Source organism: Festucalex cinctus, chromosome 12, assembly GCF_051991245.1.
Source record: "Festucalex cinctus isolate MCC-2025b chromosome 12, RoL_Fcin_1.0, whole genome shotgun sequence".
NCBI lineage: Eukaryota > Metazoa > Chordata > Actinopteri > Syngnathiformes > Syngnathidae > Festucalex > Festucalex cinctus.
The window spans coordinates 2,467,048-2,483,875 of record NC_135422.1 but is presented as its reverse complement, the minus strand read 5'-3'; the positions used below and the strand labels follow the sequence as shown (position 1 = coordinate 2,483,875).

At 40.6% G+C, this 16,828-nt stretch overlaps 3 protein-coding genes across 4 annotated transcripts; 1 reads left to right on the top strand and 2 right to left on the bottom strand.

Annotated features, from left to right (window-relative positions):
• Positions 1 to 705: 705 nt before the first annotated feature.
• zpcx (zona pellucida protein C) lies at positions 706 to 4,562 on the bottom strand. The gene is made up of 9 exons (XM_077538369.1): positions 4,052 to 4,562; positions 3,873 to 3,982; positions 3,096 to 3,169; positions 2,852 to 3,023; positions 2,674 to 2,776; positions 1,935 to 2,020; positions 1,614 to 1,699; positions 936 to 1,539; positions 706 to 809 (listed from the first exon to the last, which is right to left on the bottom strand). Exons 1-9 carry the CDS (start codon positions 4,424 to 4,426, stop codon positions 788 to 790), a joined length of 1,632 nt encoding a protein of 543 aa, XP_077394495.1. The 5' UTR covers positions 4,427 to 4,562; the 3' UTR covers positions 706 to 787.
• A 1,078-nt stretch (positions 4,563 to 5,640) lies between these two features.
• tmem54a (transmembrane protein 54a) lies at positions 5,641 to 10,377 on the top strand. The gene is made up of 6 exons (XM_077538372.1): positions 5,641 to 5,826; positions 7,643 to 7,839; positions 8,457 to 8,516; positions 9,507 to 9,701; positions 9,770 to 9,907; positions 10,056 to 10,377. The coding sequence occupies exons 1-6, from the start codon at positions 5,814 to 5,816 to the stop codon at positions 10,188 to 10,190; spliced, it is 738 nt and encodes a 245-aa protein (XP_077394498.1). The 5' UTR covers positions 5,641 to 5,813; the 3' UTR covers positions 10,191 to 10,377.
• A 212-nt stretch (positions 10,378 to 10,589) lies between these two features.
• On the bottom strand, positions 10,590 to 16,196 carry LOC144031326 (putative histone deacetylase 1-B). 2 transcript variants are annotated; one of them, XM_077538370.1, is made up of 14 exons: positions 16,034 to 16,196; positions 15,281 to 15,393; positions 14,749 to 14,866; positions 14,581 to 14,655; positions 14,351 to 14,489; positions 14,015 to 14,156; positions 13,847 to 13,939; positions 13,669 to 13,777; positions 13,456 to 13,596; positions 13,195 to 13,303; positions 12,651 to 12,781; positions 12,366 to 12,536; positions 11,156 to 11,207; positions 10,590 to 11,083 (listed from the first exon to the last, which is right to left on the bottom strand). In XM_077538370.1, exons 1-14 carry the CDS (start codon positions 16,080 to 16,082, stop codon positions 11,056 to 11,058), a joined length of 1,470 nt encoding a protein of 489 aa, XP_077394496.1. In that variant the 5' UTR covers positions 16,083 to 16,196; the 3' UTR covers positions 10,590 to 11,055. The 2 variants fall into 2 exon arrangements, with proteins under 2 accessions (XP_077394496.1, XP_077394497.1); XM_077538371.1 differs by having other exon boundaries at positions 12,384 to 12,536.
• Between the last annotated feature and the right edge of the window lie 632 nt (positions 16,197 to 16,828).

Below are 16,828 nucleotides of genomic sequence, written 5' to 3'. Positions count from 1 at the left end.
GGGGTAGGAGGGGAAAACACGCCCCAGCGCATGCGTAGTCTCTAGTGTCCCAACCATAGACATATACTGTACCTGCCTCATTGACCCTTTTGGTCCGTTGCTGTCGGTTTTGTAATCCCATACTTATATCTCCATCAGCAAAATGAAAATGAGTCTTTGCCGATTACTGCATTTTTACACATTCAACAAGGCAACAGAGTTGGCGTAAGGCATCTAGATACAGAACATATAATCCTCACCACGTCCCACCTCCCAATAGCGACATCTTCAGGTGCTAGTGGCGCATTACCACAGTGGTAGGGATGCATTAAAAACAAAAATAATCAAATGTAACTACTCAAAAGTTGAGTACTTGCACTGGTATCGGTCTGAAGAAAAAAATAAATAAAAAATTCCTAATATCAAACTGGGAAGTTGACGTTTCATAAGATTCAAGGGACTTGGACTGGGCCACCATGTTGGTGACCACTGTTGTAAATAAAGGAGGGAGCAGTTAACTCACTAATAGTGTACACAAATTTAAACTTTGTTGCTGTGGGTTGAGGAGAGTCTTGCCATTAACTGAATATAATAGTTAATATATAGTACAATTGTGTTTATATAGTAGATGAACAAAATAGATGATCCAGTAATTAGACATCACATAAGCGCCATGTTATTGAAAAATTGACACATTACTGAAACAGTATTATTTCACAGAGTTACTTCCATCACAAATTTTATTAGACAAATGAACAAAAAGACAAAGTGAATGATAAATATTTTTAATATGCCTGGAGAGTTGCAGTTACTCGACTTTATTCATCCTCCTGGAAATGAAGGGGGGGGGATTAAACCATAGTTTACCAACAACAATATAGACACTTATTGATTAGATTATGCTCAGTATTATGTTGAAAATGAGAACAGGTGTAGTCCATCAAAAGGTGAGTTACCTCAACAAATCCAGAAAAACAGAACCGAGTCCCCGCCACGATCGCCTCCGTTTACACTCGGGCTCAACCATTCCAAGTGTTCCAAAAGCACCTTCATCTTGTGCCACCACCTCTTCTTCATAACTTAGAGTTTGGGAGCCGTCAGCATTTTTGGACAACTGAATTTTAGAGCTAAGAATTGGCTGTGCATCTTTGGTCCACTCTTGGCGTTCCACAACATTGTCATCATGCCACACTTCATTTCCCAACTCCATATGTGGAGGCCCGTCCGGGGCCGAGTTTGCACTTTGACCTTCGGCATCATTTGGGTTTGCCTCTCGTTCCATGGTGGGAACCTGAAAGTCATTCAACGCCCCGTCGTCGCTTCGCTCGTTCCGTGTCGGCAGCACGAGCGTCAGGCTGGAAACCGGGTCTTGCTTCACGACAATGACCGCGCTTGGCGGAGAAGGCCACTGGAATTCATTTGAGACCCAAGTGTCAATCACGCTCTCTTCCTCTGGTGCGGCAGCATCTGACTGCATCGAGTCCAAGGCTGGTTTGGGGAAAGAGGGTGCTGGTCTTTGCACTATGACGAATGGACCAGTGCTGACAACCGCCTTAGAATCTGTAGAGAAAAGTTGGATTTAGGATGACTGTTGATGTCATCATCATCATCATCATCAAATTTGATAAACAGACCCCGAGGAAAGTCCTTGACAGACAAGCCTTTACACTTTGAGTTACAGCAGCGGCACACCTCCACATTGCCACTTAGCTCCTCCCATCTGAAACATTACCAAAAATTATGCACATGGGGGAGGGGGAAAGGGGAAGAAAAAAACCCAGCAGAGATTGCACAATTAACAAATTTCTCAACTAGTGCTTGTTATCTGATTAACGCAGTGCATTGTGAGAGAGCTAATTTCAGTTACCTAGTGGAACCTGTCTGTGTGCGGCATTACATTTAAAAAAAAAAAAAATCACACAGCCACCATATTGCAACAATAATTTAGCAAATACCTTGAATTGACCAAGTCAAAGTTGCAGGATTTAGAGCCACTTGTTATCCCAATGTCTGAGATGAGCACACTACAATGGATGTACATCTTCAACAAGGGGAAGGGAGAGAGGGAAAAAAAAAAACAAAAAACCATCAAGTAAAAACACAATCTGGAATACTTTAAGTAGGGGTGTCGGGGCGATTAAAAAAATTTTTTTTAAGCGTAATGAATCCAATGACTTCAATAGTTAACTCACAATTAATTGCAAATTTGACAAGTATCTGTTCTATACGTAGGCCTACAATATAAATATATATTTTTTTCCTAAGTCTCATACTCTTAACTTGTGTGGAAAAATGTTAAGATCAGAAATATGGCTGCATCTTTTAGTCATTGATACAGTAATTTCATCATTTATAAAAGAGTTAAAATTAAAAAGATGTACTGTAAAAGACGTGTGATAGATTTATTTTGTTTGTTTTTTTGCCATTGTATGGCATAATTGCATTTGTCAAAACATTGACAGCTCAGTGCATTTTTATTTTAAAAAAAATTGTAAAATACAACTTTACGCCAGTCTCCACAAATATGTGCATTATTAAATTTATTAATGCTCAATTTTGACACGGACAAATCTGCTGCAATGTAACTGAAATTCCCTTAATACGGGCTTTAAAATGAGTGGCGTTAAAGGAACTTTACTTCAACTCAAAATTAAATGTACTAATTTTGACACCCCTAATTTTAATACAACTCACCTCTGAAATTAAATAAGTAGAATTTAGAGCAAAGTTCACTTCTGAGTAGTCAGAGTCAAGGAATTTTATGACCGTATTGGGAGAACTAGATGGGGCTGCACACCTGTAAGGAGGAATAGCATCAATTAAACAAATGATGATAATGTCCAACTGACAACCAAATTCAACGGCTGCTCACCCTTTCTTCATGATGATTACATGCCGCGGTTTAGTGCGAGACTCGGGAAACGTCGAGACGAAGCAGGACTGGATGAAGAGCTGCTCATGAGGCCTGATTTGAGCCGACACCTGAACGTTGATGATTTGGCCTCGCATGAAGACGTTCGACTCCGCTGCGCTCGTCCATGAGGCTGCAGGAGAAACATGATGGGATTTTTAGCGGTCCACATGGATTACACCGTTGTCAATTTGTCTGTACTCACCATCCATTGCTTGGATGCTGAATTCTCTGCTTTTATCAATAAATGCTCGGTAGGGCAAGTTTGGTTCTTTGGACCTGGAAGACACATTTATTGCTGACAAGAACTACTTTGTATTTTTTTTTTTTATATACACATCTGCTGGGTTTCAATTTCTCTACAGGTGGGGTGCCTCAATTACATTTTTATGAAAGTCTTATTTATTTATTAAAAAAAATAAAAAATGGCTGCAATGAAGAATGCTTTGCTCCACACAGCCTAGCTACAATGCTATCTTAACAGAAGATGGCTCAAAAAGCACAAGAATTAGAACATCTAGCGCAGCTGAATGGTTAGAGCCAGTCTGCTGGGGCCGCCCGTTTTCCATTAAGAAATGATTGCAAACTTGACCACACGTGTACTCAGAAATCTTCCACTTACATAGACAAGTACACTGTGCTCAAACTATGTTTTACATTTGCATTATTGGGGTTGGAACACCTATGTAACTAGGGGGCGTGGAAACCAAATAAAAAGAGGGTGAGGAGGGGATTTTTTTTTTTTTTTTTTTCCCCCTCAGACTGTGCAGAGTGAATTATATCAGTTGCTCCCTCTCTCCTCACGAGCTTTGAACTGAATGTCTTCTCTCCTTTTTGTTGGGTTTAATAAATGTCAAACAGGTCAACCCCGACTTTTTTTTTTTGTCCACACACATACACATCAGTTGCAGTCCTGTATTGGAATTACATTGTTTTGTTACAAATGAGAAAGTATTGACTAAAAAATGTCCAGATAATGTACCTATTTGGAATACAGGAAACATGCACAGGAGAAGTTGCAAGCCTCATGTTCAAGACTTTCCTAGGACTGAAATGGAGAACGTTGGAGAACACATCAAAGCCCTTCTTCACCTGTGAGACAATATTAGTTTCAGAAACTCATTTAAACCAAATTAACCAGTCAGACTTGGGTCGACTCACTTCACGACGTGTTCCACATCGATCATATCCGTAAGTGAACATCAGCTGCCTCGGTCGCTCGCCGTTGCTTCGGCAGCCATCACCCAACTGGATCTCGTCTCGGTTGAGGGTGACGTCACCCGGTCTCTCGTCCACAAGTACAATCAGTTCACTTTCATCACAGTAAACCCGCACGGCGGGAAACTTCGCGACGGGAGCGAGCTCAGCTGGCGCAAATCGCGGGACTCGTGCTCGCCACGGGTTGAAGACGGTGGTGAAATCATCGCTCATTTCATACGAAAAAGGAAGAAAGCTCTGGAAAAGGGCAGCTTCTGTCAAATGAACCAGCGTGAGATGACTCACAAATGCACACAAAACTAACCTCAACTGATCCATTGCTAACCTCAAAGTGGATCAACCACTCTAGTGATCGTGTGAACTCATGTGCCACTAATAGTCTCGGCAGTGTGACGACAGCTGTTACCAGTCACACTAATGAAGCTGCAAGTGATGGTAGTCAAGATGACAATCCAATGGATGTTAACCAGTCACCATCTGGATGGTCATTAGACACCCGGTGATATTTATTCACTCATGCTGAAAGCTTTTTTTTTTGCAGTATGGATGAGTAATATCATCGCAAATATTCAACTAAAGGACTCCTGTTTTCCATATTGCTTATCCTTTTTGTTCTCTATTTTATGCAAGCAGATGCTATTGTTCAAAACTGAATTTAGATGCGAAGTTGTTCAGTATATATTTAACACAATCATGTATTCATAACCTTAAATATCCAGGACTGGACTGGTCATCTGGCATGCAGGGCAGATGCCCGGTTGTTCGGTGTCTTTTGGGGCCAATGTGGTGTTATTCAATTATTATTTTCCTCCATTTTACCCCGAGAGGCCCACAATTGAGAAGGAGCAGCCCATCCGTCCATTTCAAGGCGCAGTCTGCCGGATTCACTCAGGAAAATGCACTTTTTAAATACAGGATGTGCACACTTTAACTTTCTCTCAGTCTACACATCTGGGTTTATGTTAATCTTTGGTGGTATCAATATTTACCTTGTGAGCTTAACGTATCTAGTGAAACAGAATATTCAGCATAGATCATTTTAAATCACCCACCAAACACAAAATTGTCAGGTCTGAATATCTGTCCAAATTGGTCCGGCTCTCACAGAGTCCATGGTGCCGGGTTCCAAGTCCACAAGAACACGTGGCACATATTTACCTCCTACATGAAAAACAAAAAACAATAACAAGGATATATATATTAAAAAAAACAACAAAAAACTGAGCAATAAAATCCATATATGTGTGTTTGCTCACGTTCCTGTTGCCTCATTGTAATAAACATTGATCCTGTCTGACGTCACAAATATTTCTAATCTTGTTCCCTCATGTAAGTCATTCAACTTGACTGAATTTGTGAAACCCATTATGTCAATCGTAGGTTACGTCACGATACGTTTTGTGACCACATCCAGAAACGCGCGTGCTTGTTTTCAAAGCGCGCTCCTGTTGCTATCGTTCAACTGCACAAGCTAATAATTATGTTATTAAAAAAAATAAATTATATTTTAAAGAAAAAAAAAAAAGAAGAGGGAGTTGGGTGGTTAGTGCAGAGAGGCGGGCCTTCCGCTCAGGTTAGGAAGTTGCAGGTGAGCGACAAGTTGACAAAACAAGTCGCTCACCAGAATGCCAGTTTTACAATAAGCGCTGTCAGAAATGATCGCGTTACAACATTTCTCAGGTATTAAGAGAAGAGGACCTCAATCATGGTGAACTGCGGTATGTTGACGCTGATTTTTTTTCCCCCTGCGTGTTTTACTTGAAATGACGTGCTATGGTGTTAAGGGTGTGGTCTTTTCTTTTGTCGTTTAGTTCCAGTGAAACACTTGCAAATGCTGCGTACCAAGCAGCAACAGCATTTTTTTTTTTTAAGCGTTGTATTTCATAAAAAAAGAAGCCACATTTGGATCTTTCAGGGATGATTGAAGGCCTAAGATGTAATAACACCAAAATAGTATAATAGCATTCGCACATCGGCAAATATAAATTAAAGCACCAGCTTTTATTTCCCTCCCACGTTCCAAAAACAAGCTATAGTTTGTTAAGGAATAAATCAGCGGTGTCAAAAATATGGCCCAGGGGCCATTTGTGGCCCACCTCACCCGTTTTCATATGACTGAAATGTCTTCATCATCACTTTGTCTGTGAATGGCAGTAAACAAACAAATATTATGACCCAAAACATCAAGTAGATCGCACAACTCAACCCCTCATGGAAGATAAGTGTTACAACACCCCACCGAAACCATTTTGTTGCTTTTGTTTAGAAAGCAGGGTTTACTAACCCGTCCTATAGGTGCTATAAAGAAAGACAAATGCATTGTTTTTGCTGACCTCTTCTTGACTGATTAAAGAAGTCTTATTAAAAAACACATCAAGACATCAATGATAGCTTAAAAAAACGTTCCGCTAAAGGGAACGCCGGGGATTGCATCCGTTTGTTGCGGCAAGCTGATTGGTGTGTGCCAGCGTCACTCGTAGCCTGTCGCCTGTTGCATCCAGTCGCGTCTCGTTCTGCCGCCTCAAGTTGTGTGTGAGCGGCTGGCCCACTTCCTGACAGAAGTGCGGAAACCGCAAACCATTTCAGACGTTTTCTCAGGGTGCTGCTTTCAGTTGGCTCTTCATTTCAAAATGTATTAGAACTCGTAGTCCGATGAAGCCCTGAGAAGCAAAACAAGTTGTTCACCTTTACGGTGTACTAATATTAAGAACTGTATGGTCATATTGAGTGATGAGTATATTTGACAGTCCATTTCAAATAGCGCCACTTATTTTCTGGGTTTGGTCATGTGACATTCTCAAGCTGAGCTCTATTGTGACGTCACTCATTTTCACTCAACAGCAAGTGACAAAATGGCTGCTCTCTCGCATGGATGAAAATGGTGGATTTTGCTGCTTAATTCATATTCCACAAACGCAATATTAATCATAATAACGTGTTTAGACTAGTCGGGGGCACATAGAACGTTATTGTAAACATTTCTTCAGGAGTATCCTGTTTCATTGACAGTTAACTTGTTGGTGTACAAGTTAAGAATTACTGTCATTGAAACAGGATACTCCTGTTGATAACCTGGCATAATGACAAAACAAAAAGTTTCCCTCCCCGATTCATGTACACAGTGCTTGTGCTATAAGAAGAAGAAGAAAAAAAACAAAAACGTTTCAAACCAACCAAGCTAGCTAGCTAGCTAGCTGTGGCTCAACTGTTGTGCCACCAAAACAACAGTTTCGCTAACACTAAAGTGGCTAATGATAATGGAATATCAATAAATAAATGCACATTACCTTTGTTTTTCTTTTTTTTCTTTTTTTAATTCACATGGAGTTATTAATCAGATGCAAAAGTAACTGGCCTAGACAAGGAGTAGAACATACAGATTTCAAATACAAGGAGTAAGCTTAAAGTAAAAAGTCAAAAAAATAAACAAATACCTGAAAACTCAACTTGCGTACAGTAAAAAAATCTTTTCAATAGCAGTAGTTACTTCCCACCAGTGCCGAAGGTTGACATATTGCATTTCTGTTTCTCTAGGAGTGTGTTGTGCCAACCTGAAAGACAACAAAACCCTGATGAAGATGGGCTTGGCCCTGGTGCTGGTGGGCCACGTCAATTTTCTCCTTGGCGCTCTGGTGCACGGCGCAGTGCTCAGGCACATCAGCGTGCACGCCGAGGCCCGCATCTTGGTGTACGCCATCACTAATGTCATTGCCATTGTGGCAGGCTTGATGGTAAAAATCAAAAGCTTTCTACACGTATACTGTATGAAGACATGGAAATGTATAGCAGCATTTGGTTTCCATTAAAAGATGTAGATGACATAAAAATTGCAGCTTTTATTTCCAGATATTTACATGGGGATCTGACATACATCTTAAAATATAGCCCCTTTTGTTGGAACCCGCCCATTTTTCTACATAAGCAAAAGCAACGGCCCTTGTGATTGACAAGTGTTCAGTTTTCCAGGTGTGCCGTTTCACATTGGTTATCCAAACAATAAATACCACAAATGTCTTTGCTCAGTTTCAGAGTTGGATTTTTACCTGTGAAGTCTACATTTATTAACAATTCGTTGAGGATGGTTGAGGTAAAAATGAAGGAAAGGAACAGACTTTGTGAACATGTCAAAGTTGAAAAATGAAAATAGAAAAGATGTTTCTAAAACTCACTCCTATCAAACATTTCACCTACTTGAACTCTTTGACCGCCAAAAACATTTAATAAAATCACGATGTATGCCGCCATAAACGTTAAGTGACGTCAACTACTTTTTTTTTTTGTGATGAATTAAAAAAAAAAAAAAAAGTAAAGAGAAATTGATTGTCATTCTGTGTCTTCTGCTCCTCAGGGAATCATTGGTGGAATTATTGCAATTGTCTTATCCAAAAACAAGAAAAGCAGGATCTTGGTGAGAAATCTTTCCTTTACTTTTGCATGTTTCTATTCCAACTCGTATTTTCTGTTAAGTGAATGTGAAAATAGATGGCTCAACCCAGAAGTATTGTACACATAACTGCAATGGGGCATTCAAAGCTAAAAGAATCCATTGCTGATCAATCTCTGAAAATAAAGTAGGCTACTGTAAATTAAAATTGGGAAATGTTTTCAGTATGAATATTTTAAATGCTCAGAAACTTATACTGTATAGAAAATGTATACAAAAACCAAATCACCTGTTGACACTGCAGCCATTCAAGTGAGGAGGGTGTCGTGACAAGTATTGGAAAGCTTCACAAACAAGAAATGATGGACAGTAATGTACCTCAGTGGTAAATATTTTCAAATTGACACCAAGTAGAGCTAACTTGCACATTCTGCTTTGGCGACCCCGCTGTCCCAACAACTAAGGTGGATTGGTACAGCATTTTTGTAATTTTAAGTGGAAGTCAACCATAAACATTTCTGGACAATAATATGTGACCTCACTAGTCTAAATGTGACATTTTGATTAATATTACATATGTGGAATATGAGTTATGAAGCAAAACCCAGCCGTTTTTTTTTGTTTTTTTTTAAATCCATCTCAGGGGGGCGGCCATTTTGCCACTTGCTGACAACTCAAGATGACATCACAGTTGTTCAGGGAACAACCAATCACAGTTCATCTGTTTTCTGAAGCTGCGCTGTGATTGGTTGTTACCTGAGCAACATTTGTCATCTTCAGTTGACAGCAAGTGGCAAAATGGAAACCCCCTGACGATGGATAAAAACAGCTGCTTAACTCATAGTCTACTAATGCAATACTAACTAGTAGGGCTGAATGAAACATTATTGCAAAAAAATAATAAAAATAAAAGCATAAAAAAACTTCTTTTAGGAAAAAAAAAAAATCTACATAGTATCAATTTCACTTTGAAGCTTACCTGGATGCGATTTTTTTTGTGTGATGTCCCTGCAGAAGTGGGTGCTGCTGGTGTTCAGCTTCATAGCAGGCCTCTTGGCTGTTGCCTCCACTTTGGGCCTGATAGCTTCCGTGGTCACCGCCATCATTCACAAAGGACGAAGCCTGCTGACGCACTGCACCCAACTCAAGCAAAATATCGGATCTTCCAGCATCACCTATGAATGCCCCTTTGACCCCACCCGCATCTACGTGAGGACATATTGGAAGTTGCAGGCGGCGTCTGTTTAAAAGTCATATATCTTGTTTTTCTCAACCAGAGCACCACAATCATTCTGTGGGTGCCACTTATCCTGATGTCTGTGGTGGAAATGGTGTTCTCCTTCCGGTGCTTCGCTGCCTGCACGTCATTCCTGTACCTTTGCCCGTGCAGGCGGAGGCCGACCATAGCAAAGCGGGTAAACTATTCTTTTCTTAATTCTCGAGGAAAACCTGAACATATTTAAATTCAGTCATCCACACTCACTTGTTTCCAAGGTGACAATGTTTAAGATCATCTTCAAACTTTCTCGTCTTGAGCGTTTTACAAGCGTTGTGTGGTTTCAGGTCCGCGTCCAGAGGGCCGCTCAAGTCCCCCGATCGCCTCCATCTGAGCAGGCAACCGAGCTCAACGCCGAGGCTGTGGAGCAAGATGAGCTGCTGGGCGGTGGTGCTGCAGCAGAGCAGAGTCATTGGCTCTGAGCGCACACAAACAAACAAGATGGGTACTTGAAACTATGCATAAACCTAACATTTGGTGTGATAAAGACAATGTCTTTAATATTTTTCCTACATATGCAAGCTTTTTTTTTTTTTTTTTTTTTTAACTTGTTAAAATACTTCCATTTTATGTAATGACCAGATTGTGTATTAAAAACATTAATACAGAGTGGTCAGCTTTTTCATTTGACTTAGAAAAATTGAAAGTTGAAGGTTCTCATTTCAAGTACAATTAGCATTGATTCACTGGAATAACACAAAATCGGCCATTTTCCCTTATTGAAACTTATGGTATCTTGCAGTGTTTGAAAATACAGTATACAAACTAAAAACTTGCAAAAATCTCATATCCAACTAAAACAATCACTACTGACACAGAAGTATTATAGAAAAGGCTCTATTATACAAACATGCAAGAACGATACCCTCAAAGGCACAGGATATAATTGGGACTGAAAAATGTCTTAAAAAAAAAAAAAAAAAAAAAAAAAATCCAAAAAAGGGTAAAGGGTCTAAGTATCTATGACTTAAATAAGTTAAATTCATGAGATATAAAACCATAAGTGACAAGTCATTTTAAACAGTTGCCTGACACAAGAAACCATAAAAGGTTCGGGTGAAGATGAGAAGCTGACAAAACTTTTTTTTTGTTTTTTTGCTGACTTCAGCTCATATAATATTGCAAAAGTGTCCAAGGGGGAAAAAAAACAAAACAACTTGCTGTCCCATTTTATAACCTATTCCACAGAAGAAATCCCCCTCCCCCCACCCACAAAGTATAAAAAAACAACAACATTGCTCTCAGATCTTTTCTTCCCAGCGCTGGCATCATTGGGTGGGGAGGACCTTAAGGTGTCTTCGACTCCTCTTTTGGCCTAAAGGAGCAGTATGTGACACCATTAAAACTACTTCCTGGATGCTCTGCGTGTCAACAAGTGTTTTCTCACTTTGATGTGTCCATTTTCTCCTCCTCTGGTGCCTTCTCCTCATCTTTTACTTCTGGAGAGAGGAGAGGGGTGGGTGGGGGGTGGGGCAACCATTACAACACTAACAAACAGAATCCATGTTCATGCCGCCGGTAATTAATGGTTAAAACATTTTTTAAATGTACCAAAAGAAGTGTAATCATGATTTAATGCACTTTCAAGCTCTTGTAAATGCAAATTTTCGACAAATGTAAACACAAATATATAGTATTTCACTCCTTAAAGCAACATAAAATACATTATCAGAATGCAAAAATCAATTTGGGTAGTTGGCATATCTAGTAATTTGAATGCACCAAATATATTGTGTCTCACAAAAATGAGTACTTGTATCTTTTCACGGGACAACACAGAACAAATGACAGTGACAATAGAAGTATACAGCTTAGATAACAGTGGGAAATTGTTCTCTCACAATACAGCCATTAATAGCTCAACCCCAGGCAACAAAAGTGCGTACACCCCTAAGTGAAAAGGGCCATAGTGTCAATATTGCGTGTGTGGCCATGATTATTTTCCAGCACTGCCTTAACTCTTGGACATGGAGTTCACTGGAGCTTCATGTTGCCACTGGAATCCTCTTCCACTCCTCCATGACATCACCACGGATGTAGCGGACATTCGAGGCCTTACGTTCCTCCACCTTCTGTTTGAGGATGCCCCACAGATGTTCCCTCATGCTTGGCCTTTACCTCCAACATCTTTAGCAAGGCAGCGATCATCTTCTTGGCATTTGGTGTGTTTATCATGTTGGGATTCAATTTCGACATTTTCACTTAGGGGGTGTACTCACTTTTGTTGCCTGGTTGTATTTTTCATCATTTTGGAGGGAACAATAAATTTACACAGTTATAAAATGCGCACTGCCTACATTTTATTGTTGAAGTGTAAAAATATGTGAGGGGTGTACTCACTCTTACGAGATTATGTATACAACTCATGAGCACCATTTCCAGTTACAAAGTTGTACTGCATGTTTGACAATGTTACATATTAACAGTTAAGATCTCAGCAAACGGTATTCGTGATAATGGCTGCCAAGAGTCATTAGGATGTTTAATTTAATTGGTTTTAGTGGTGCTCAATGTGGATGGAGGCAATCCGAGAAGGATTCAAGCAGATGGCTAACGGACTAAAGCATCAACAAACAAACAAAAAAATGAATAAATACCTTTTGTTTCCTCCTCACCTTTCTTCTCCTTTTCTTCACTCTCTTTTTCCCCTTCAGTCTTGGCTCGCTTGGCCTTCTTGAAGTTGGCCGTGTTTCTACGACCTCCTTCACCTTCATCCTCCGAGTCAGAGAACTCCTCCTCACATGCTATCCTCTTGTCATGAGCACGGACTGAAAACACAGAAGGAGGGCGCTACATTCAAGTCCTGGCACTTGAATGTATTTGTGTTCTGATCGATCCCATGATCCTGTGTTTTTGGGGAGTAAATGAATACAGATTCGTACTGGAGATGCGTTTGTTGGGATCCTCTTCTTCCTCGTCTCCACTGTCCTCCTGTACGGCATCCTCTGGGATGGCCTGCATCTGCACGCCTGGAGCGTGGGGCAGCATGCGAAGGTTCTCAAATAAACGCTGCCTGGAGGGCAACACAAGTCACGGATTTATGAAACATTTTCTCAAACGTCTCGCTTTCATCGGGTCAAACAAGAGTGAATCTTGTGTCACATTCAAATTATTCACATGATATCCGAGCAGTGTTTCACAACCTTTGAGCCAGCGTACATATTTTACTGTACATTAGAAACAAATCTCAGCACACCCCCAAATAGAACAGTTACAAGAAGTGGATGCACAGCTAAATTACGTATGCAAGTACCTTCTGCCATCTAGTGGAAAAGCAATAGATACATTTTTAGGGAATAATTTTTGGACCAATTTAGCAGAAGTGGTTAATTTCAAGTGCCACACTTAATCATCTGCTAGGGAACACTACATTGTGCAATAGTGTACCGGCTCACTAATTGGGAATCGCTGGTTTAGTAGACTTACTTAATCTTCTCCAGGTAATCGTTGGTGTTCTGGTTGGTCATGTTGGAGGGGCTGATGTGCAACTTGAAGTCTGGTCCGAAGTACTCAAAGTAGTCGTTGTATGGGAGTTCTGAGAGTTACAATGGACAAAAAGGCGACATGAAATGTTGAAAAAGAATAACCATAAATTAGTTTCATTTGCCGATTTCCAGATGCCGATACTCGGAATCCAGAGAGCAAAAAGTGAGGCAGACATTTTGCAACACTTGGATGAGTACGTACCATTGGGGATTGATGTATCAAGCGCGACAGCGGTTTCGTATGTCCAGCAGCGCGCTACATTCCGGATGGTGTAGCCACCTCCTCCCAGCATGAGGAGAGGCAGGTTGAAGCTTTTCATGTACTCCACACATTTGGCATGCCCTGTGGAAACATTATGAGGCGTTTAGAGAAAATTCATTGTACGGTGTCATCGAAGCAGGCACGTCTCGCTACCTTTAATGGTGAGGTTAAAGCAGCCAAGTCGATCGCCTGACAGGGAGTCTGCTCCGCACTGCAGAACCACAGCACTGGGCTGGTACATCTCCATCACCTTGGCCATGATCTACACAAGACAACAGTATCTACTTAAAAATACTTATTTCAACCAAACATGGGAGCTCAATCTACTCACGGGCTTGAATATGGCTTCATAAGACTCGTCGTCAATCCCATCTCTCAGAGGGTAATTCACGGCATAATATTTGCCCTTCCCGGCACCAATGTCCTGTAGAGAACCAATCGAGTGTCACTACAGTGTTTGGCCATTTTGACAGTCTGTGGCGCTTGTCAAGTTACGTACTCTCAGGTCGCCAGTGCCAGGGAAGTACTCGCCGTACTTGTGGAATGACACAGTCATGACACGGTCAGTGGTGTAGAACGCCTCTTCCACGCCATCTCCATGATGGATGTCGATGTCTATATAAAGAACTCTCTGGTGGTACCTAAAGCACAGAAACAACAGTATTGTTTTTCTAAGATTTTGTTATATTGTTATTTCATTGTTTTTAAAATCAGAGAAACCTTAACACATTTATTGCCAGACCAGCAAAGAAATTGCATCATTTGACGTCTTTTTCCGTCAATGGCAGTGAATGAGTTAATCAATTAAGGCTCGGTGCCGAGTTTGCGCGCTCACTTCAGCAACTCCAGTATAGCGAGGACAATGTCATTGACGTAGCAAAACCCGGAGGCCTCAGACTTCTTGGCGTGATGCAGGCCGCCTGCCCAGTTGATGGCTATGTCTGTCTGCTGTTTGTTCAACTTGACGGCGCCAGCTGAAGCGGAGTGAGAGAGAGGACGTGAGAATTAGCAGCCTGATTTCAACGCAAGTGAACAAATTCTAATGAGAGTCCAGCACGATCTTACCAACGGAGCCACCTCCTGAGAGCTGGCAGAACTCAAATAAACCATCGAACACTGGACAATCTTCTCCTACATTGACTGGCGGTGTAAGAGAACGGCAAAGAATGGGAAATATTATTCATATCGGCCTAAAGAACGAGAATGCTGCGCAGACAGAGTGATCCAACTTACACCGCTGCATTTGTTTGCTGTACTCTGACATGTTATCTGGACGGATGGAGCGCAGGAATTTGATGTAATCATCACTGTGATACTTGGTCATCTCCTCACCGCTGGCTTTATGTGGGCGCTGCAACACAAGAAAAACATTCGACACTACAAGCACAAAAAATAAATAAATAACAGCACAGTCAATGTATTTAAAAACTACTAGGCTGAACAATTCATTAAAATTAGGGATGCAATCAACTCTTGAGTTGTCACTGCCAATTATACCACCAGTACTTTTGATACATCAAAATTCCCAGCCAAAAAATAATCAGATATTTTTAAAGACTTACATATCCCAATATAGCATTTTCCTTAAAACATGTCTTATTGTGTATAATACATCGGCTTATTGGAACACATTTGTACTGTTTGTGTCTTTAAAAAATATACATGTGAAGGGGAACTTGAAAAAAAAAATACTTATATAATATATCGAAATAAAAATATTTAAATTGATGATTATTATTCAAAATATTTTAGCCCAAAAACCTACATATATCTCCATCTTTCTGTAGAGGCCATAGTTGAGCAGCAAGTTGTGCGTCATACGGATGCGGTGGGGCTTCATGGGGTGCCCCTGGCCATAGTAATAATTTCCAACATCACCTGAATTGAGAGCAAGCGCAGTGAATAGAATTTAAAGAAAGAGCAAACTTGACTCCTCTCACGGTACATTCCTGTGCAAAGAAAGCTTTGGTGCGCCGAGGAGGAAATCTAACGCACGTCGGTCTTATTCTGCATACTTTCGGTTTACTATTAAAAAAACAACAAAAAAACCTTATAGCTTAAATGTACATATGGGTCGGGGAACCCAGCCAGAGAGTAACATTTACGTGCAAGTAACCTTTTATTGAAAGCAAAATTACGTTCCACTTTGAGCTAGCTTGCCGATCAATGAGCTACGCTGATGCTAGCTACGCATTATGTTGACAATGAAGCGATTATCGCCATCGTTAGCGCAAGCCACAAATGAGCAATAACAGAATGGGTTCATTGTGATCAAAATTCACCAACAATGCATTTAACGGCATGACGTTTCCAAACGACAAATTTTCACGACTGAGTAAGCGTGGTCTCGTGTGCCCGAGTATGACAATGAGAGCGGCAGGCGTTTCGGGCTAGCTACCTAGCTAGTGTTGGCGATTAGCAAGTGAGGAAATTAAGCAAACATTCGATGGCGATAAACTGCGGGTTGCGCGAATCAGCGAGCGCTCAACCGCAAGCACGCGGTTACGATGGAACTCACCGTCGTAGTAGTAGCAAACTTTTTTCTTTGTTCCCTGACTAAGCGCCATTTTAGTCCTTTTTGGTTTGCTTTAACAGCTCACCCGCGGGAGGCGACGGCGACGAGAGGAGGACGGGCGACTTGTAAAAGCTTTCAAATGGATAGGATGGTGATGCTGCTTGCATCCAACAGGGGTCGCCATTTCGCTAGCTATCTGTAGAATGCTGTGAAATAAAGGTACTCTTTGAAATTCTCCAACTTTATTTTTTTTAAACCCTAATTTAAAACCTAGGTTTGTGTGTAAGATTTCAAAGATAAGTTTATATACACGAGACCATCAGAGATATTTTAATTAACGATGATTTCAGTGAAAAAAGTATTATTTTTCTGTGAGAAATAAAAAGAAAGGGTGAGAAGTATGGCATCAATTTCGGCAGTCGTGTCCAAACTACAGCCCGGTGACCATTTGTGGTCCTCCATTCATTTTTTTTCAGCTTCCCACAGCACAAAGTACTGTAATCTTTATCCTATTCAAAAGGCCGGTATAATTGGAAACTTTTGAAAATGCTGACTAAAGTGTTTCTACTGCTTAAGACAAGTTAAATTCAAGACTTTTTTAATTCCACTTGAAATGATAAATTTAAGACCAACTTCCCAATGTTTCCGATGTTATCCAAAGTTGCAACAGTACATTAATGATGTGCTTCTGCTCTGCACATTTGTTGATAAAATTCACGGCAATATTTTTCTCAAATGGTATTTGTAATAAGATTGGAACCCGAAACCTCAGAACTGTGAGGCAGACATAGGAGCCTT